Genomic DNA, 22,721 nt, shown 5'->3' with positions numbered 1-22,721 from the left:
GTGAAGTCCCTATCTCTCTCTCCCCGAAGGTGAGGTTCATCCGAGACTCCTGCTTGCGATGGCCTGGTCTGGAGAACCCGAAGGTCCTGGCATAGTTCCGATCGCGGTCTGAAATTAGTTTAGTTTAGTTCATTGTCACATGTACCAAGCGAGGTACAGTGAAAAGGTTTTGTTGCATGCTAACCTGTCAGTGGAAAGACAATACATGAGTACATTCGAGCCATTCACAGATACATGATAAAGGGAGATTAAGAAGAGCATAGTTAAAGTAAGAAATGCTGCTGTCAGAGTAGAGATTTAAAAGAGTGGAGCAATTGTAATGCGTGATTGCAGATCCACTTCTGTGACCAGGACACAAAGGGGCGCCTGGCTTGAGCGCCATATTGGATGGACAATCTGAAGTCCAAAGCCAAAGAGTCCCTCGGACTCTGAGGTTGCTGATGGTTATGTGCAAGTCAGCAGGTGAAGCAAGATCAGCAGATGCTTGTTTAGTCTATTCAATGCCCTCTTGTACTTCTGCACCTAATTAGACCATACCGTTATTCACCGCACTCTTATTCACAGAGGCATCGTACAACTGCCCATGGCATGATATCCATGCCAAGGAATCATCAGTTAACCCTTTCCTTGCAAGTACCCAGCCTCTTACATGTCAATGTACCAAACGTATTGTTTTGCACGCTGCATTTCACTGCAAGGCTCATGGTGAACGGCAGGCATCCCAAGGGCAAACACATGGCCGCTGCAATACCAGACGTGCCTCGAGGTGGCCCTGTGACTGCAGTTTTCAGTTTCAAGAGCATCACAGCTTCCTCTGGTAGAATAGAGGAGAGATTGGTGATTGATTGAGTGAAAGGTCCAGCATGGAAACAGTGGGCCGAAATGCCCACTGAATCCAGGCTAATCTGTTCACTTCTATAATATCTCATTTTTGCATCATAGTCATAGTGTGATACAGTGTGGAAGCAGGCCCTTCGGCCCAACTTGCCCACACTGTCCAACATGTCCAAGCTACACCAGTTCCACCTGCCTGCGTTTGGCCCATATCGCTCTAAACCTGTCCTATCCATGTACCTGTTTAATTGTTTCTTAAACATTGCGATAGTCCCCGCCTCAACTACCTCTGGTAGCTCAATCCTTACACCCATCACCCTTTGTTTGAAAACGTTACCCCTCAGACTCCTAATAAATCTTTTCCCCACCTTAACCTGTGTCCACTGGTTCTCAATTCCCCTACTCTGTGACAACGTGATCTATTCCTCTCTTGATTTTATACACCTCTATAAGACCACCCCTCATCCTCGTGTATACATACAGTCAATACATACAGTTTAAGCACCAATTCCGTTCTGTAAGAGCTAGTTCCAAAATTAAAATTAATTTCTTGGATGTTCTGTGAGCATAGCTTCTACTCTTATTTCCCCAATTAAAATCGGAAAGCCCCATATAGCTGAATCTTGGAAGGATAATCACTGCAAGACCTTGGCTCCAAGGGAAGCCCTGCACCGCTCTCCTCACCTTCCCCTGAATGTTGACATAGGCTTATGTTTAGGTTTAGGTTCAGGTGTATTATTGTCACGTGTACTGAGGTACAGTGAAAAGTTCTGTTCCTGAGTCTGGAGGTGCACGCTTTCAAGCTTCTGTACCTTCTGCTGGATGGGGGCAGGGAGAAGAAGGAATGACCGGGGTTGGACTGGTCTTTGATATTGTTGGCTGTTTTACCAAGGCAGTGTGAAGTGTACGTGGAGTCAATGGTGGGGAGTCCAGTCTGTGTGATGATCATTCAATGGTTGGGAGTCTGGTTTGTGGCCTGCAGCTGTGAGCTGCACCTTTTAACCACCGCCTCCCAACCCCCTCCTGAACCTCTGCTAGACAAATTTCAGGATTCATGTTTGCTGAAAAGGGCACAGAAAAGATTTACGCTGATATAGATGGAACTCGAGGCCCTGAGCCGTAGGGAGGGGTTGATCAGGCTCTGACATTCTTCCTTCAAGCACAAGAGACTGAGAGGTGATCTTGTAAAGGTGTAAAAATCATGAGGGGAATAGACAGGTGAATGGACAGTCTTTTACTCAGAGTAGGGGAATCAAGAACCAGAGGGGAGAGGGGAAAGATTTAATAGGAACCTGAGATGCAACTTTTTCAAACAAATGGTGATGGGTTTGGAGTGATATGAGCCAAATGTGGGTAAATGGGACCAGCTGAGTATTTGTGTGAAGAAAGGTCTCGACCCGAAACGTCACCCATTCTTTCTCTCCAGAGATGCTGCCTGTCCCGCTGAGTTACTCCAGCTTTTTGTGTCTATCTTTAGTTTAGTATCTTGGTCGGCATGGATAATTTGGGACGAAGGGCCTGTTTCCATGTTGCGTGTATTTATGATTCGTTCAGGAGGAAGGGAAGATTTATTTACCCTCATTGAGGTGAAAGTCCGGGGAATCCTCTCTTTGCATTAGGGGGAGAATCGCATCATCTGCACCTTTGATCCTGCACCACCAGGGCAGCACAGTGGCACAGCAACAGAGACCCGGGTTCGATTCTGACTCACCGGTGCTGTCTGTACAGAGTTTGTATGTTCTCCCCATGACCATGTAGGTTTTCTTCGGGTGCTCCAGTTTCCCATATTTCGAAAATGTATGGCTTTGTAGGTTAATTGGCATCGGTAAAAATCGTTAATTGTCCCAAGTGTGTGGGGTTGATAGCTGGTCGGCGTGGACACGGTGGATCGAAGGGCCTGTTACCACGCTGTCACTAAATGAAACCAAATCCTCTTATTCTTTTACCCTACTTGATTTGATTATCAGTCTTGGTTCCCTGAATATATGTAAACCCATGGGAAATTGACTGACGATTACAAATACCGTCCACACGAGTAAATAACATCTCTTCCAATCCCCATTCAATTCAATATCTGTGCCTAAGTAATTTTACCAACATGCTTGTTCTAATGGACGATCACTTTGCGAAGTGCTGAGATTGTCAGGTTTAATATCGATTGAGACGTATGAGACCCGGACATGGATGATTGCCTTTGTGCAGTCAGGTGTGGCAAGGTTGCAAAAATATTAGCTCTTCAGATGCTGCAAACGTGAGTTGACTGAAAAAATTATAGGGAGGTTTAATTCCCCTTAAACGCATAAGAATAGGCCTTTACAATAATTATGGCTGATCCTTAAATTGGGTAAGAGTCAAGAGTGTTTTATTGTCATGTGTCCAAGACACAACAATGAAATTCTTAAATGATCTCTTTGGGATAAATTTTGCCTTCGAGATCAGTGTGTGAGACTAGTGAACAGCATATCCACAGTTAGTGCAGGAGTAATGAGCTGGATGCGTGTTATCAGCAATGCCCTTCATAAATCCGTTGTGTATCTGAAGGAGATTTTTAGAGATGTTCTCAAGAAGCATTCAGCTTGCTGCATTAATTATCTCCGCTCTGAAATGGAAACGGTCGCACTGCTTTAACCTCTTAACGTGCTCCTGCTGAAAGCTGTCAGAGTGCACAACAGTCTAGCAGAGCAGATTTCTGGACACCATCAAAACAAACTTCGGTAGTTAGTAATCAGATTCCTGACACAGGAAAGACACTGATCTTTCCGTAGAAACCTCATCAAGGAATGAAACCAGGCACGTGACGCAAATGTATATTTATTTTCACAATTACTCTTACTAATGCAGTAAGACACAAAGTGCTGGAGTAACTTAGCAGGTCAGACAGCACCTCTGGAGAACATTGATAATAGGTGACGATTCGGGTTGGGACCCTTCTTCAGACTGATTGTCGGGCGGCGTAGAAGTAAGCTGGAAGAGAAGAGAGGCAGGGTAAAACGTGGCATGTAACAGGTGGAAGCAGGCAATAGGCAGATGAATGGAACAAAGGCCAGAGATAAGAACAGAAGTTGTGACTTGAGATTGAAAAACTGCAGATTGTGAAGCCAGAGGGAGGAAAGTAGCGGGGGAGGAGGTTGGTGGGAATCCAGATGGGATACAGGGAAGTTAAGGGGGAGGAAGAGAGGGGTTAGAATGGGGGAGAAAGGGAGGTGATTTGGGGAGGGGGGGGGGTTTGCAGAGGTTACCTGAAATTGGAGAAATCAATGTTCATACTGTTGGAGTTGTAAGCTACCCAAGTGGAGTATGAGGTCCTATCCAGGAGATTCAGCATAGTTTAGTACCATAGCTTTTGGTCACCATGTTATAGGAAACATGTTGTCTTGTTGGAAAGGTTGCCAGGACTAAAGGGCCTGAGCGATAGGGAGAGCTTGGGCAGGCTAGGACTTTATTCCTTGGAGCACAGGAGGATGAAGGGTGACCTTATAGAGGTGTACAAAATCATGAGAGGAATAGATCAATAAGCGCACAGTCTTTTGCCCAGAACAGGGGAATCGAGAACCAGAAGACAGGAGTAAGGTGAGGGGGGGGAAATTTAATAGGGACCTGAAGGGTACCTATTTTACACAAAGGGTGGTAGGTGTGTGGAACGAGCTGCTGGAGTAGGCAGGAAGGTACTATCCCAGCGTTTAAGAAACATTTAGACGGATAAATGGATAGATTAGGTTTAGAGGGCCCAGGCAGGCAGGTGGGACTAACGTAGATGGGGCATGTTGGTTGGCGAGGGCACGTTGGGCCGGAGGGCCTGTTTCCATGCTGTATGACTCTATGACTGTATGATTCAGACAGTGGCACATTTATTGAATAAAGCAATATGTGGGACGTTTACCCTTCACGTGTGTAATCTCAATACCGTGCAAGATTATTAAGGGGTTGGACACGTTAGAGGCAGGAAACATGTTCCCAATGTTGGGGGAGTCCAGAACCAGGGGCCTCAGTTTAGGAATCAAGGGTAGGCCATTTAGAACAGAGATGAGGAAAAGCTTTTTCAGTCAGAGAATTGTAAATCTGTGGAATTCTCTGCCTCAGAAAGCAGTGGAGGCCAAGTAAGGATAGCAAAGTCAGGGGGTATGGGGAGAAGGCAGGAACGGGGTACTGATTGAGAATGATCAGCCATGATCACATTGAATGGTGGTGCTGGCACGAAGGGCTGAATGGCCTACTCCTGCACCTATTGTCTATTGTCTATTGATTTATCAACCAAGAGGATATTGTGATGAGAGTTTGTTTCAAAACTCTCTATCCATTAGTATTGATTCAACCCTGCAGAGGTACTGGAGAGTGCCATCTGACCCCAATGTGTTTGCATTAAACAAATCGACAGCTCCCTCCTAGTGGAAAACAGCCTGGCTTAGCAGGCATCATCATTATTGCTGTGCATTTACATTTGTGCTTGCTGTGCATCTTCTGTGGTCCATGCAAGATACAGTTAGTTTTCATCCATGCTAATCATACTTTAATGGCTTGAGATCTTTTAGTTTAGTATAGGTTATTATTGTCACGTGTACCGACCGAGGTACAGTGACAAGCTTTTATGTTGCGTGCTAGCCAGTCAACGAAGAAACTATACATCTACAAAGACTATAGAACAGACTATACAACCAAGTACCACCAATTTTAGTTTAGTTTAATTTAGTTTAGTTTATTGTCACAGGTACCAAGGTACAATGAAAATCTTTTTTGTTGCGTGCTCTGAGGTCAGCGGAAAGTATACATGATTAGAATCAATCTCCCCACAGTGTGCAGATACAGGATAAATGGAATAACATTTAGAGCAAAATAAAGTCCAGTAAAGTCCAATTAAAGATAGCCCGAGGGTCTCCAATGAGGTAGATGGTAGCTCAGGACCACTCTCTAGTTGTTGATAGGATGGTTCAGTAACAGATAGTATGCTGATTCTGGAGGTGTATCCCTGATTCTGGAGGTGTGTATTTCCACATTTCTGTACCTCTTGTCTGATGGGAATAGCCTTTTACTGTTACTGAGTGAAGACCTCTCTCCTCCATTGTTGACAACACTGGCTCCAAGGTCAATCTCACTCATCATAAAAATTGGTTAGGATGTGTAGGAAGGAACTGCAGATGCTGGTTTACACCGATGGTAGACACAAAATGGGGTAACTCAGTGGGTCAGGCAGGGTCAAGGAGAAAAGAATATTTCAGGTCAGAACCCTTCTTCAGATGGGGAGGACAGAAATAAACTGGAGGCGAGAAAAGGCCAGAAGAAATCAGGGCCGGCAACAGATGAACTTAGGTGGAGCCCATAACGGTCCATTGTTGGCTGGGGAAGGTGTGATAACAAGAGGGATCTCCAATGAGGTAGCCGGTAGATCAGGACAACACTTTAGTTGGTGGTTACCAATTCTTAGGCCCCTCGGTCATGGCTGACCATGGGTGATGCATCCTAGTTGGCTGCTTGCTCCACACCTCGGCTAGAGCAGCGTCGCTTGTGGCTCAAAAAGGTCATGCCCAACTTCTACCAACACATCACGTGTGTCACCAGGGGGGAAAGAACTTTGGACCACTGCTACACGCCGTTCAGGAAAGGCTACAAGGCCGTTTCTCTCCCTCCTTTTGGGAAATCTGACCACGCTGCCATTTTCCTGCTGCCGGAGTATAAACAACGGATAGTACGGGAAGCGACAGTGACGAGGGACGTAAAGCGGTGGGCTGACCATTCAGAGGCCATGCTGCAAGATGCACTGAGCGAAGTCGACTGGAACATGTTCCAAGCAAGTTCCAGAGACGTAAATGAGTTTGAGGAAGCGGTTACGGACTTCATTGCCACAATAGCCGATACCATCATCCCCACGGTAAGGGTCAGTATCTTCCCTAACCAAAAACCCTGGGTGGACAGGTCTATTCACGTGGCCTTGAATGCTCGCACCGCTGCTTACAACTCCGGCCTGGCATCCGGCAACATGGACGACTACAAGGGAGAGTCTTACCGACTGCGAAGGGCAGTGAAGGATGCAAAAAAGAGGTACCGGGACAAGATGGAGTCACAGATGGAGCAGCAGGACACCAGGCGCCTTTGGCAGGGGCTACGGACTATAACTAGCTACAGGTCCAGCACCCCCTCAACCGGAAGTGCCGGCTCCTCCTTAGCTGATGACCTGAACTCTTTTTACGCACGGTTTGAGACGGGTAACACCACCAGCTCGCCGTCTAAAAACAGCACCGAAGGGGCGCTGGCTAGCGAGGCTGGAGGGGGATCCACCGCCGGGGATGTGCACACATTCTCGGTGTCCGAGCATGAGGTGAGGTGGGCTCTGACGCGTGTGAACACGAGGAAAGCTGGAGGCCCAGATGGTATATCTGGGCGAGTACTAAAGTCTTGTGCTACTCAGCTTGCTCCAGTGCTCACCACAATATTCAACCTCTCCTTGGCAAAGTCCGTGGTCCCTGCATGCTTCAAAAGATCCATCATTGTACCGGTGCCAAAGAATGCCTCTCCAGCGTGTTTAAATGACTACCGACCGGTGGCCCTCACCTCGGTTGTCATGAAATGCTTGGAGAGGCTAGTCAAGAAGCACATCTGCGCCCTCCTTCCTCGCAACATGGACCCACTACAGTTCGCATACCGTCCGAACAGGTCCACGGATGATGCGGTCTCCCAGGTTCTACACACCGCTCTCTCTCATCTGGACAGCCAGGGGGGCTATGTGAGGATGCTGTTCATTGACTTTAGTTCAGCATTCAACACAATAGTCCCCAGCAGACTGGTTGAGAAGCTGCTGGAACTGGGGCTTAGCACCCCTCTGTGTGCCTGGGTCCTGGACTTTCTCACTGCCAGGCCCCAAGTGGTCAGGATGGGGGAACACACATCTAGCTCCCTCACCCTGAACATAGGATCCCCCCAGGGCTGTGTCCTTAGCCCCCTACTGTACTCCCTGTACACACATGACTGTAGGGCCAGGTTCAGCTCAAACTCCATCATCAAGTTTGCTGATGACACTGTGGTGGTGGGCCGGATCTCCAACAACGATGAGAAGGCCTACCGGGAGGAGGTGGCTGATCTGGCACTCTGGTGTCAGGACAATAGCCTCCTCTTGAATGTCACTAAAACAAAGGAGCTGATTGTGGACTTCAGAAGGGCTAAACATCCAAGGACGTACACGCCACTGGAGATAAATGGGTCTATTGTGGATAGGGTGAGCAGTTTCAAATATTTGGGAGTCCGCATCGCAGAGGATCTGACGTGGGCAACGCACATTGCCGCACTGGTGGGTAAGGCTAAGCAGCGCCTTTACCACCTTAGACAACTGAGGAAATTCAGAGTGTCGCTGAGGATCCTTCATTGCTTCTACTCTGGGGCTGTAGAGAGCATCCTGTCCGGCAACATTACAGTCTGGTTTGGGAACAGCTCTGCCCAGGACAGGATGGCCCTGCAGAGAGTAGTGCGTTCGGCAGAACGCACCATGGGAACTACACTCGTCCCCCTGCAGGACCTATACATCAGGAGGTGCAGATCCAGAGCAAGCAAGATCATGAGGGACCCCTGCCACCCCAGTAACGGACTGTTCCAGATGCTACGGTCAGGCAAACGCCTCCGCTGTCACGCTGTGAAAACGGAGAGGATGAGACGGAGCTTCTTCCCACAGGCCATCAGGACTGTCAACTTTGATAACCCCAGAGACTAAATTTTTGTCGACACTTTTTGTGCTATGTTTAGTAACTTATTAACTTTATTTATATGCTGTAACTGTAATTATTTTTGTGCACAACCCGCAGGCATTGCCACTTTCATTTCACTGCACATCGAGTATGTGTATGTGACAAATAAATTTGACTTGACTTGACTTGACTTGGCTGAAGAGACTAATGCGGGAGTGACAGTCTCTGTCGCAAAGGTCGCATTTGTGTGTGGACTCTGGTCTGTTGAAGTTGCTGCGCACCTTTCTGTGTGCCCGCTTGTCTGCCGCTGCGTTCATCAGTTTCTCTTCCCCCGTTTTGAGATGTTGGTTCAGGGTACCTCTCCACCTTGTACGGTCAGCTGCAAGGCTCTCCCAGGACTCCACATCGATGTCGAGCACCTTCAAATCTTTTGTAGGTGTAGGTTTGCAGTGATGTGTGGTCGGATGCAAGCCTGGGCGATGTCATATGAAGGACAGGCTGTTGCCCATGCAGCACGTCCCCCCTCTCCACGTCACTGATTGATCCAAAGGAACAGCAGAGCCGTTACAGTTTGGCACCAGCGCCGTCGCAGGAGCTGCCAGAACGAGGTTGTAGACAACGACGAACTGCCTTCGGGACTCCGACTCCGGATTTTCTTGAGGTTTAATCCTGGAGCCTTTTCCATGACTGGATATGGCCACAAGGCAGTGGAGGTTTTAGATCAGAGTTTTCCCTCTCCTAGATGGACTGCCTTCCCAGGCTGACGAGCCTCATCTGCCCGAGACTCGTGGGGGCAGGAGCGTCTACCCTCCTGTGCAGGTCTATGAAACCTGCCCACTGCCCACAATTAACATTGGTTACCCACAATTAATTGGTTACCAATTAACAGTAGATAATTCAGTTTTCTGAGGCTTGGTATTATTTAAGTTATTCAGCAACTTTTGACTCAAGAGTAGGGATCCAGGGACACTGATGATAGCAACGTGGAAACTCAGCCATTCAACCAGCCCTCCAGCATTGTTTTCAGTCTGAAGAAGGGTCCCGACCTAAAATGTCACCTATCCATGTTCTCCAGAGATGCTGCCTGACCTATTGAGTTACTGCAGCGCTTTGTGGCCTTTTGTTGTTTCTAGTATGTGGTCTAAGTTTACTCTGGGCAACGATCATGTTCCAATCAGTTTAATGTAGAATATATTGATCAAGATTTAATACGATGTTTGTATGTCAGAGCTATTTATTGCCTTCCTCTCTGTGCTTTTGAGTGCTAACCTGGGTTTACAAATATGAGTTTACATGAGTGCCTTTCCTTTAGCTGCATCTGATGAAATGCTTCCTTGAAAATTCACAAAGGAAAGTGTAATAACTTTTTTTGTAATTACTGAAATTTAGCAAAAAAATGTGCCAATGATGGTGTGAGGCTACGAGATTAATAATGAAAAGTCATTGTTTTGTGGTGTATTTCACTTACACTTTAGACTTTTGAAATACAGCACGGAAACAGGCTCTTTGGCCCACTGAGTCCATACTGGTCATTGATCCCCATGCATTAACACTATTCTACACACGAGGGACAATTTACAATTTTCACCGAAGCCAATTAACCTACAAACCTGTACATCTTTGGAGCGTGGAAGGGAACCAGAGCACCCGGAAAAAACCCACACGGACACAGGGAGAACGTAGAATCTCCACACATACAGCAGCCATTGTCAGGATCGCACCCGGTCTCTGGCACTGTGAGGCAGCAACTCCACTGCTTTACCACTGTGCCGCCTGTTTTTTCAAAAAAAGGGAATCTAAATATTTAAACACTTTAGATATTTATTGCTATAATCTTAAAGAAAGCAGAAAAAGTAACTGCATCTTTGGAGATTTGGAGGCTGTCTTTTGAGGGTTGACTTCAAATGTGTCATTTACCACTTGTGTACTTTAATGCATGTGTTTAAAACAGGAATTTTCTCCCATTCCGCAGAGAGCACAGATCGGTGTGGCACCACTGACCATCACGTTAGTACGAGAGGAGGTGATTGACTTCTCCAAGCCCTTTATGAGCCTGGGCATTTCCATCATGATCAAGAAGCCCCAGAAGTCCAAGCCCGGCGTCTTCTCCTTCCTTGACCCGCTGGCGTACGAGATTTGGATGTGCATCGTCTTTGCCTACATCGGAGTCAGTGTGGTCCTCTTCCTGGTCAGCAGGTTCAGTCCATACGAGTGGCACACGGAAGAACCAGAAGATGGACAAGATGAATCGTCGAGTGACCAACCTCCCAATGAGTTTGGCATTTTTAACAGTCTTTGGTTTTCACTGGGTGCCTTTATGCAGCAAGGATGCGATATTTCGCCAAGGTTGGTCACTTATCTATTAACTCTGTGCATTTTATGGTCAAGCCTGATGCCATGGTGCATATACATTACCTTTTCTAGTCTCAGTATAAGCATACCCTTTTGAAAATGTATTTGAATGCTTTCACAAACAGTAAGGTTCCAAGAAAAAAATGATTGCGTTTTTTATTCATAGATAAGTGAAATGTGCGAATGACCTCGAAATTATCATTTACGGATTTCTGCACGTAACTTATATACACCATGAGTAGACCGTAAAATGCATAAAGTTATGCTGATCTTGTCCCCTTGGAGGACTACCGTGTGTTTGCTGCATACCTTATTTTACGGTCAATCGTCCAGGTGTATATAAAATTCCATTGTTTTCCGATATGCACCCTTATCTGAAATGAAAAAAACAAACTAAATTGGACCCTAATAACAAAGTATTTTGTTGAGTAACTTTTCATTTCTCAGGAAAAAAAGTGCTCACTTTGGACCATATGTCAATGCAGATCTCTAATATATGTGAAATGTGTACCGTTGAATAGACATTTCTGTCAACATTTTCCATTATGATTTTCTAAAGCGGCATTTATAATGGAAACTGCATGTGTAATCTTGTTACATTGTAACTACACTTTTATTTTGATGGAGGCAGAACTCACATTAACTCCCAGTGAAATGTACTAAATAAATGTATTGATATATTTTTACAAAGAAAATTTATCCTTTTCAATGTTAATAAAAAAATTATAGAGCTGTAAAATAATATAACAAAATAGGTCCCAGTGAAAAATGTACTGTTCCCGAATGTGTGGAATATGCCCAAAATAATGTGGATGGCAACAATTCTAAGACTAATAAAGACTTAGACAATGATACACTTGTGAGAGGATGGTTCCAAGGCTATGGGCAAAGGCCACAGAGGGATTATTGTATTCAAAGACTAGAGGATTTATCTAGGTGAGAAGGGCAAAATTTAAAGACAGACACTAAGTGCAGGAGTAACTCTGGGTCAGGCAGCATCTCAGGGGAAAAGGAGTAGGCGATGTTTCAGGTCAAGACTGTTCTTCAGACTCTATTTCTGAAATCTGAAGAAGGGTCTCGACCCGAAACCACTTATTCCTTTTCTCCAGAGATGCTGCTGACCCGCTGAGTTACTCCAGCATTTTGTGTATTTCTTCGGTGTAAACCACCATCTGCAGTTGCTTCCTATGCAAAACTTAAAGGAGATGTGCAGAAAATGTTTTTTTATATAGAGTGGTGGGTGCCTGGAATGCGCTGCTAGCGGTGGGGTGGTCGAGGCAGCTACGAATATGGCATTTAGGAGGTTTTTCGATGGGCATGTGGATATGCAGGGAATGGAGGGATATGGATCATGCGCAGACAGATGAGATTAGTTCATCTTGGCCTCATGTTTGGCACAGGTATTGTGGGCCGAAGAGCCTGTTCCTGTGCTATACTGTTCTATGTTCTATGTATTCATACTAACCAGTGTACAGATTGTAAAATTGATTCAAGGTCTCAGGATTTTTCTGGATTATATTTAGAAGGAACAAATTTCAGACTTAGGGTTCAGATACGTCAAAAAGCTTCTCATTTCTATGACACCATTCTGTTTTGTACAACCAGATTCATGTTCCAACTCAACTCGCTGGATTTGTACGTTTAGATATAGATTCCAATTAATCAACGTTGGTGTGAAAGGGCAATAAATAAGGCAGAAGAACCAACATGAAGATCAACCCTTTATTTATGATGGTCAAAAAACAAAATGGTGGAGGAACTCTGTATCAGTGGGGGAAATGGACAGGTGACATATCTGGTCGGGACACTTCTTCGGACTTCTGCAGTCTGGGGAAGGGTTCCAACCCGAACCATCTCCTGTCCATTCCCTCCCCAAATGCTGCCTGACCCATTAAGTTCCTTCTTTGTGTTTTTTCTCAATATTCCAGCACTTGCAATTTCTTGTGTCTCCATTTTATTGACGCTGTTTTGACTGTGGGTTGCCTACATAATACGTGGAAGTTAATAGGAATAAAATGCAAAGTAAAAATAGACAAGATTGCTGGAATCTGGAGCGAAAAGCAAACCGCTGGAGGAACTCAGCAGGTCAAGCAGCATCTGTCAGCAGATGTTGCTCATCTCAATGATTCCAACAGCAATGTGTTTTTCGGTTGAAATAAAATAGCATTGAAATAACTCAGTGGGACAGGCAGCATTTCCAAAGAGAGAAACAGAAGTCATGTTTCAAATTGATAACATGGGAACTTGGAAACGGAGAGGAAAGGCCATTTGGCCCTTTGAACCTGCTCCGCCATTTAAGATGTTTATGACAAGGGCGCCACAGTGGCACAGCGATAGAGTTGCTGCCTTACAGCACCAGAGACCCGGGTTCGATCCTGACCACGGGTGCAGTCCATGCGAAGGTTGTACATTCTCCCTGTGACCACATGGGTTTCTCCGGTCGCTCAGGTTTCCTCCCACAGTCCAATGACGTGCAGGTTTGTAGACTTCTGTTAATTGTCAATAGTCCCTAGTGAGTATATTATCTATTATCCAGTGAGTATATTATCTGTTAATTGCACGAGTGAGCATACTATCTGTTAATTGTAAATAGTCCTAGTGAGTATAGGATAGTGCTAGTGTGCGGAGTGATCGCTGGTCGGTGGGGACCTGGTAGGCCGAAGGGCCTGTTTCCATGCTGTATCTCTAAAGTAGTAATCAATAATACGGAATATTATATACGCCAAAGCAGATCACTACTTTGATTCAGCCTCATTCACTAGAGTACATTCACAGGTGAACACTGAAAAAATAAATCCACTCCTTAGAAATAGTCCGAGAACAGGCCACCAGGCTAATGCCAGCACTAAAGAACCTAAAAGGTAAGTTTAGAGGTTTTCATTGATGAAAGTCAATGTACAAGGGAAACTAATGGATGGAATAAAAAAGATTAATCTCAAGTTCTGACTTCACGTTGAACGGGAGCTGCAGGATAAAGGGAAAGAGATAGAGAACGATAAAGGGCTAAGAGTGATTAATACCTGGAATAGTCCTGCCTTTACTGCTACAGAGCAAACACCCCAGGGTTACCACACTAATAACAGAAGCTGCAGCAGTGAATCACCATTCTCAGGGGAGGAATGAGCGGAATAGCCTCTTATATCATTTCATTCCAGTGATCCATCAGTGCCATAGTCCACATCAATTAAAAGCATGTGTTTGGTTAATCTGCAATGCCATCTGACAATTAATTTAGGATTATATATGTCAACACCTCTTTTTTAAGGTAAAGCCATGATTCATAAATCCGATGATACTGCAGGGACTGTACACTCTTCCAAAGCGAAGTGAGATTGGACAGATAACAGCTGGGAGATAGAAGCTATGCACTGCCTCATGAGAACGCTGCACCTGATATGTTAGAGTTGAGATTCATTGTAATATTGCAGCTGTATAGGATTTTGGTACGGATGAGGTGTGGCAGTGGGAACAGTGTGGCATCAGGCCGGTGATGTGCTGAATATTACGCGTTCCTCCCCCACTCTAGTCATCATACTAGTTTCACTGTCGACCTGCTTCGCACCCACTCGTTATCACCTCTTCCACAACCAACAATGAACCATTATGGGCTCCACCTTTCCTTGATCATCCTTGCTGGCCTTGTTCAAGTCACAGCTCGACAACTTGGACATGGTTTGTTCGTTTCATATCTTTCATTCTTTTGTTCTCTGTACGTTTTCATACCTCTAGTTTCCCTCTCCCCTGACTCTCAGTCTGAAGAAGGGTCTCGATCCGAGACGTCACCTCTTCCTTTTCTTCAGAGATGCTGCCTGAAACCGCTGAGTAACCAGCTTTTTGTGTAAACCAGCATCTGCAGTTCCTTCCTACACATTCTCATTAAAAGACATCTGTGTAATGGTCTATCTTGCAGTTTTTAGATCAGCTCAGGAAGGCGGCATTAACACACTCACATGCCATTTTATACATGTTTACACCATTACCTGGCCATGATCACACTGACAACTGAATTCTGACCCTCCTATTCCTTTTCTCCACCACTGGCTCCAGCGGTAGAGTTGGTGTCTTACAGCGCCAGAGACCCGGGTTCTATCCTGACCACGGATGCTGTCTGTATGGAGTTTGTACGTTCTCCCTGTGACTGTGTGGGTGGGAAATGGAGGGATAAGGATCACATGCAGTCAGAGAAAATTACTTTAACTCTGCATCACGTTCAGCACAGACATTGTGGGCTGAAGGGCCTGTCCCTGTGCTGTACCTTTTGTGCTATGCACTTCAGGAAATGCTCAGAATTGAATGTGTTGTATAAAAATCAACTTCCTTCACTCTTTACTCGTTGTGTGATTCCAATGAAAAGTAACTGGAAAGTTAAAGTGCAGCTGGGGAAGTACAAGTGAAACTGGACGGGGACCAACATCCTTTAAAGGAGGTTTGCTCACGTTATTCGGGCGGGTTGAACTGATTTGGCGGAGGGGGTGGGTGGGTGTGGCATTGGGAAGTGTAGTGGTAACGCAGCTTGAGGGAGAAAAATATGGAGGATAAATCAGGCAAGTCCAGTGCGCATAATGGGCAGAGGTGGGTTAGGGAGAATGGCTCGGCTGACAGGCTCAACTGCATTTACTTTAATGCACAGAGCCACAGAGGCAGGTCGGATGAGCTTCGAGCATGGATCAGAACTGGGAAATACAGGCTACAGTAATTTCAGACATGATGGAGGGGGATGCGAAGAGGAGGAGGATTCACACCGTTAATTAAGGAGAACATAATGGAAGTACTTGGAGCGGAAATCCTGGAGGGATTATCCGAGGCAGCCTTATTGGTGGAATTTAGGAATAAGGCTGGGATGATGATGCTGCTGGGGTTACATTCTAGGCCACCCCCCTGGAATTAGAACATGGAATAGTACAGAATAAGAACAGGCCCTTCGGCCCACAATATCTGTGCCGAACATGATACCAAGCCCAACTCTTATCTGCCTGCACGTGTTCATTAGTCCCAGGAGCAAAATTAGGCCATTCGCCCCATCAAATCTACTCTGCCATTCAATCATGGCTGATTTATCTTTCCCTCTCAACCACATTGCCTTCTCCCCATATTCCCTGACACCCATACTAATCAAGAACTACCTCTTGAAGACTACACTCTTACTCATTACATAACCCATATCCTGCCATTCCCTGCATATCCACATACCTATCCAAAAGGACCGTATGCCAATTACAATATTAGAGGGGCAGATGCAGGTGCAGGAGCAGAGGGGTTATACTAGTGGGGGGATTTAACTTTTCCAATATTGACTGGGATTGCCTTGGTGCGAGGATCTAGATAGGGCAGAATTTGTTAAGAGGGGCAGCACAGTGGCACAGCAGTAGAGCTGCTGCCTCACAGCGACAGAGACCCAGGTTCAATCCTGAAAGGGAGATGTGGAGATGATGTTGCCTTATGTGTAAAAAAACCTAGAGGTCATGTATAAAAATAAGGAGTCATCCCTTTAAGACAGATGAGGGAATCTCTTTTCTCTCAGAGGGTTGTGGAAACAGTCTGTGAATATTATTAACGCAGAAGCAGATGGATAAGCAAGGGGTGATAGGTTAGCACGGGTAGATGGGAACAGGGACCTAAGGTTACAATCAGATCAGCCACGATCATATTAAATGACAGAAAATGCTTCGGAGGCTGTCTGATCTATTCCCACTCCTACTGTCCGTGCACAGTTTGTACGTTCTCCCCGTGACCACGTGGGTTTACTCCGGGTGCTCCGGTTTCCTCCCATGCTCCAAAGACGCACAGGTTTGTAGGTTAATTGGCTTCTGCAAATTGTAATTTGTCCTGAGTGTGTAGGATAGTGCGAATGTACGGGGTGATCGCTGATCGGCGTAAACTTGGTGGACCGAAGGCCCTGTTTCCACATTGTATCTCCAAAGTCTAAAGTTCCCCGAAATTGGTAACACTGGTAGACTTTACTGGACTTTATCTTGCACTTCACATTAATCCCTTTATCAAGTACCTGTACACTGTGGATGGCTCATGTATAATCTTCCCTCTGATTGGTTAGCATGCAACAAAAAATCTTTTCACTGTACCTCAGTGCACGTGACAATAAATTAAACTAAACTAAACTTCTGATCGTCAACTAAAGGAAGGTAGTGGCTGCATTGAAGAGAGTGCAGAAGGGACTCATCAGAATTTTGCCTGCTTTCGAGGACTTTGATTAAGGAAAGAGTTTGAAAAGCCTATGTTTGTTTTCCCCGGACCAGTGGAGACTGAGGGGTAACCCAATAGACACAGGGAAAGTTATAAGAGGCATAAATAGGGTAAATAGAATCTTTTGCCATGGTAGGGTATTGCACTAGAGACATTACAGAGGAGATTTATGGGGAATTATTCACTCAGCAGAAATCATTACAAGGAGAGATCAGCTTGCCTGTAGATGTTTTCTTTGGAGCAAAAAGAAGCACAGGAGAGATTTTAATCGAGATGGGTCAAATGATAAAGTTTCCTGAAAGGCTAACATGCTGGACCCTTTAACGTCAGCAAAAAGGATAGTAATTGGACGATGTTGACTTAGATTAATTGGTTAAAGGATTCGAGCAGAATTAAATAAAAAAGATTCATTAGACAGTTTGTGATGCTGTGGAACTCACTGCACATAGGAGTGGTTGAGGCAGGAACCCTAACCCAAATTATCGAGTATCTAGATGAGCATTTGAAGAGACATAGCTACAAGACTGTGAACCAAGAACTGGGAAGGGGATAAACCAGAATAGTATCCATGGCTAGGAAGGAACTGCAGATGTTGATTTAAACCGAAGAAATACACAAAATGCTGGAGTAACTCAGCGGGACAGGCTGATCAATACATAATGTGCCAACTGGCTTCCTCCTGTGCTGGTCTGGTTACCAATCACCTATCACTTGCCAGGCTTTGTCCCATCCCCACCTTTTTTTACCCCCTAGAAAAAGGGACCTGCCCCAAAACGTCCTCTATCCACTCACTCCACTGATGCTGCCTGACCTACTGAATTACTCCAGCACTTTGTGTTTGCTTTAATATTCCTGTGACTGCAGGACTCTGTCTTGCATCAGAGTTGGAAGTGACTTTATTGTTTAGTTCACAGGCCTGAATGAGTATCGGTAATCAAACCTAGCACATTAGTTTTTCATGAATACGGAATTATTTTTAAATTGGAAGTTGTTAAGGATAAAGCAATTGATTTTCAATCCTGTTAAGAAAATGCTGGATCTGCATTTTACTGTTTCTATTTTATGATAACCTCGCTTGTATAAACATATTGAGGTCATTTTGAGAAGTTCCGAAATGTTTAATTGCGCAAGTTTAGTTTTTTTTAGGAAAATGAAACATTGCAGCAGTTGCTGAAGGTTGTACATTTAACCTCTATTTCCAAATTCCTGCTCTAGTACTTTTCTAAACCAGGTACCTATTGTTAAAGTTATTTTGAAAATTATTTTGAAACATTAAATTATAGTCTGTGGTGCAGGCTGAAAAAACGTAGAATAATTTTGTTTAATTTTGTTTAATTTAGTTGAGTTGAGTTTAGTTTAGTTTATACAGCGAGGAAATAGGCCTTTCTGTCCACCGGGTCTACGCCAACCAGCGATCCCTGTACACTAGCATGATCCTACACACTAGGGACAATTTATAATTCTTACCAAAGCCAATTAATCTACAAACTGATACGTGTTTGGAATGAGAGAGGATACCAGAACACCCAGAGAAAACCCACACGGTCAAGGGGAGAAGGTACAAACTTCGTACAGACTGCTCAAGCCTGGTCAGGCTCAAACATGGATCTCTGGCGCTGCAAGGCAGCAACTCTATCACTGCGCGAATATAATGGCCAATATAATGGCCATATATTTCTGGGTGCAAGTTACATCTGACACAGCAGGTGCTTTTTGGAAAATGAGCCAGATTGCCAACCCATTCATTTCAATAGTTGGTAAGTCATGGATGGTATCTCCTGCCATCTTCTAATAAGCTACTCCCTGCCCGCCATGAGCCTTTATCCTTGCTCACGCCACCTGAGCATTTGAGCGCCGAATATTTCACGCCAGAATGTTTTTGCTATGTATTTTCTGTAAGATGAGGGATGTTAAGTACCGGAGAGTAGAATACTTTCGTTCTTGAACTGAAAGGGGTCAGGAGTGAATACACTTTCAGAGGCGAGGAAAAGCTTTCTCAGCTGAATCTAGAGAACATGCTTTCATTCCCAACCAGCAAAAAAAATTGCATCGGGCAATTACTACACCGCATTACCATTAATTAAAAAAACAGTTCTGTGTGAGTGAGACAACATAAAATAGATGGGAAATGTAAACCACCACAAACAATATCATGCAATCACCTTACGTTTACACCTACAAAGTTAATTGCTTTCTTATCTTCCGCTGGAAAACCAGGGAAATGTTATGTATTCACTCAATAAATCATCATCGCTAGTTTTTAGGCTAACCTGAAAAAAATTATCTCAAGGTTAACAATATTGCAGTAAGTGATTGGTGTAATTAGCAAGTTTTAAATTGTGAATATAATTTTTTAAGAGGTAAGGGAACAAAGACAAACATTTTGTCCATTCCAGATTATACATCACAATCAGTTACTTATTTGTTCATAAATCAATGCACAAAGCTGTGTATGTGGCTGTCAGCCCGTGCTCCCATTATAGAGCTTGCAGCTGCAAGACATCTTTCTATTAGTCTCCATTGAATGCACATCTGTGCTCCTTTGGAGTCGGATCTCTATCAAAATTTAGGCTGTCACGTGGTGCAGCCAAATCATTAAGGCATTCATAACCTAGGCATCCGAAGAGAACCAGCTTTATTTTGATTTCTTGTGTGTTTTGTCAACTGATTTACAAAACCATTGACAAATTAAGCGTGTTTGTTAGAATGGCTTCTAAGCATCCCGTTTTAATTTGCAATGTACTTTTTTGAAACCACTTCCTGCCTCTTGTAAAATTTCCGCAGTTGAGAAAGTAAGGCACAAATCCCGGGTCGATTATTCAGAATGCAAAATGAGAAGCAGGCAGCTGCATGCACATAGTGCCGACATGCAGTTTGATGGTTTTTATTCATTGTTTAAAATACAGTGATAAAATTCTGTTAGTTCATCCAGGTTATCATCTCAATGCTTTTTTGTCAATAGACAATGCCACTCACTAACGTGATCTGTACTGCAATCGCAAGCAACCCTCTGCCTTAAAATCAGTTCAGGATCTCCTCATCAGCTAGAGTGAGGCCCTGACCTCCCACCTACCTCATTGGAGACCTTTGAAATAACTTTAATCTGATTGTAATAAAAAGGAACAGCTGATGCTGGTTTATATCAAAGATAGACACAAAATGCTGGAGTAACTCAGCGGGTGGGTCAGGCAGCATCTCTGGAGAAAATGGATTGATGACTTTTCGAGTAGGGACCTTCTACAAACTGATTGTAGTTTGGAAAGTGGGGAAAAAAACTGGCAGCGAAGATAAAACAGTATAAATCGGGGCCGGCAACAGATAACCTCAGGCAAGGAGGTTCCCTGATAGGCTGATTGTTGGCTAGAAATAGCTGAGCACAAGAAGCTTGCATCATTACGAACTGAGGAACTGGTTAACTAACTTTGTGGTGGAAGGGGGGGAAAAGAGGAGGGGAGGGGGAGGGAGGTGTTTGTCGAAGTTCCATTAAAATTTATCTTTAATCGGACTTTATCAAACTCCAATGTTATACCTTGCACTGAATGTTGTACCCTTTATCCTTTATTTATGCATTGTGGATGGCTTGATTGTATTCATATATAGTCTTTTCTCTGACTGGATACCACACAAACAAAGAATTTACACTGTACCTCGGTACACATGTCAGTAATAAACTAATCTAAACTAAACTGAGTGACTGGGAGTAGTTAACTTTGGGGCGGCACATTAGTGCAACAACAGTGTCACTGCCTTACAGTGCCAGAGACTCGGGTTTGATCCTGACAACGGGTGCTGTCTGTGCAGTGTTTGTACATTCTCCCCGTGACCGCTTGCGTTTTCTCCAGGTGCTCCGGTTTCCACCTGCACTCCAAAAACATAGAGGTTTGCAGATAAATTGGCTTCTGTAAATTGTAGGATGGAACTAATATTTGGGTGATCAGTGGTTGATGGGGACTCAGTGGGTTGAAGGGCCTGCTTCCATGCTGTAGCTCTAAAATTAAAACTGCATATTCAATCCGCTTTAGCTCAGTAGAAAGGAAATGAGCTGATGTTAGCTTGGGAGAGGTATTGGCATGGGTTTTGTTGACTTTGGAGAGGTGTTGGAATGGGTTCTGGGGCTGTGGAGGGTTAAGATCTTGCCATGCCACTAGAAAATAAACATCCACGGACATTGAGTAAGATTCAGATTGGCAAATAAAAACTGCAGATGCTGGAAATCTGAAATAAAAATGGAAATTTGTGGAAAGATTCAGCAGGTCAGCCAGCATCTGCGGAAAAAGAAATATTGATGGTTCGGGACCTTTTCATGGGTCCTGGACCTGAAACTGCATATGCTGCCTGACTTTTCTGTTTTATTTTTCTCATTATATATTTCATCTCTGAAAATGAACAATCAAAACATTTACTCTTTCTAGCTTTGTGAAAGCTAACCTATGTTAATTACTTTTAAGGTGAGAGGGGAAAGATCTAATGGGAACCTGAGGGGCGACTTTTTCACCCGGTGGGTGATGGGTGTGTGGAACGAGCTGCCAGAGGAAACAGGAATCTGATGAAGGATACTGACCCGAAACGTCACCTATGCATGTTCTCCAGAGGTGCTGCCTGACCCGCTGAGTTACTCCAGCACCTTGTATCTTTTTTTAATCAGAGGTAGTTGAGGCAGGTACAAAACAGCATTTAAAAGAACACTCGGATGTGGATAGGAAAGATTTAGAGGGTTAAGGACCAAATGCAGGCAAATGGGACTGTCATAGATGGGTATCCAGGTCAGCATGAACGAATTTGGACAAAAGGCCTGTTTCTGTGCTGCACGACTCTATGACTTGCTCAAACGTCATAGTCATAGAGTGTAGAAACAGACCCACCAACCAACATGTCCCACCTACAGTAGTCCCACCTGCCTGTGTTTAGCCTATATCCCTCTAAACCTATCCTATCTATATACCTGTCTAGATGTTTCTTAAAGGTTGCGATAGTACCTACCTCAGCTACCTCATAGTATAGTATAAATAAAAGTATAGTCCAAAAAGCATGGACTCTATGCTGGCTTTGTAATAAGGAAAGAAAATAGATTTCAGATGCAAGTACATCCCTTCGGTAGCAGCATTAGCTTTACGTAGATGGCAACAGGAAAGCCATTGTTTGTTAAAAGCGGATCAATCCTCATGAAAGTGGTAGCTTGCTCAGTCAACATTACTGTGGAACAATGGCTTATGAAGAAAAGTAGAAATGCAAAGTAACTTTTTTCCCCCAAGGCCAAGTCATTGTTGGATGTAATTTACATTTTGTCAACACAAATTACTTACAGTATCATAGTGAGCAGATGATGTTTACCTCAACCTTCACTGTAGATGTCTGAATCCTCTCAAGAATGGCACAGTGGCGCAGCTGGCAGAGCTGCTGCCTCACAGTGGCAGAGACCCAGGTACGATCCTGACTGCAGATGCTGTCTGTGCGGAGTTTGTACGTTCTCCCTACGACCACATGGGTTTTCTCCAGGTGCTCCAGCTTTCTCCCACATTCCAAAGACAAGCAGGTTTGTGGGTGAATTGGCTTCTGCAAATTTCCCCTAGTGTGTAGGGAGTGGATGTGAAAGTGAGATACCAAGGAGAATGGTGTTGAGAGGGAAAGATAGATCAGCCATGATTGAACGCATAGTAGACTCGATGG

At 44.5% G+C, this 22,721-nt stretch overlaps 1 protein-coding gene across 13 annotated transcripts in view; it reads left to right on the top strand.

Annotated features, from left to right (window-relative positions):
• The window catches only part of LOC144595252 (glutamate receptor 4), a 172,964-nt gene that overhangs the window by 133,613 nt on the left and 16,630 nt on the right, over positions 1–22,721 (top strand). For all 13 annotated transcript variants that reach the window (XR_013547475.1, XM_078402511.1, XM_078402509.1 and 10 more), the window contains exon 11: positions 10,474–10,847. Coding sequence is in view for 12 of the 13 variants with exons in the window: in XM_078402511.1 (XP_078258637.1) it covers positions 10,474–10,847 (374 nt within the window). In the remaining variant the exon portion in view is untranslated. The remainder of the gene's footprint in view (positions 1–10,473; positions 10,848–22,721) is intronic.

This window comes from Rhinoraja longicauda, chromosome 7, assembly GCF_053455715.1.
Source record: "Rhinoraja longicauda isolate Sanriku21f chromosome 7, sRhiLon1.1, whole genome shotgun sequence".
Taxonomy (NCBI): Eukaryota; Metazoa; Chordata; class Chondrichthyes; order Rajiformes; family Arhynchobatidae; genus Rhinoraja; species Rhinoraja longicauda.
Note: the sequence above shows the minus strand (reverse complement) of the source record. Positions and strands in the feature narration are given on the sequence as shown.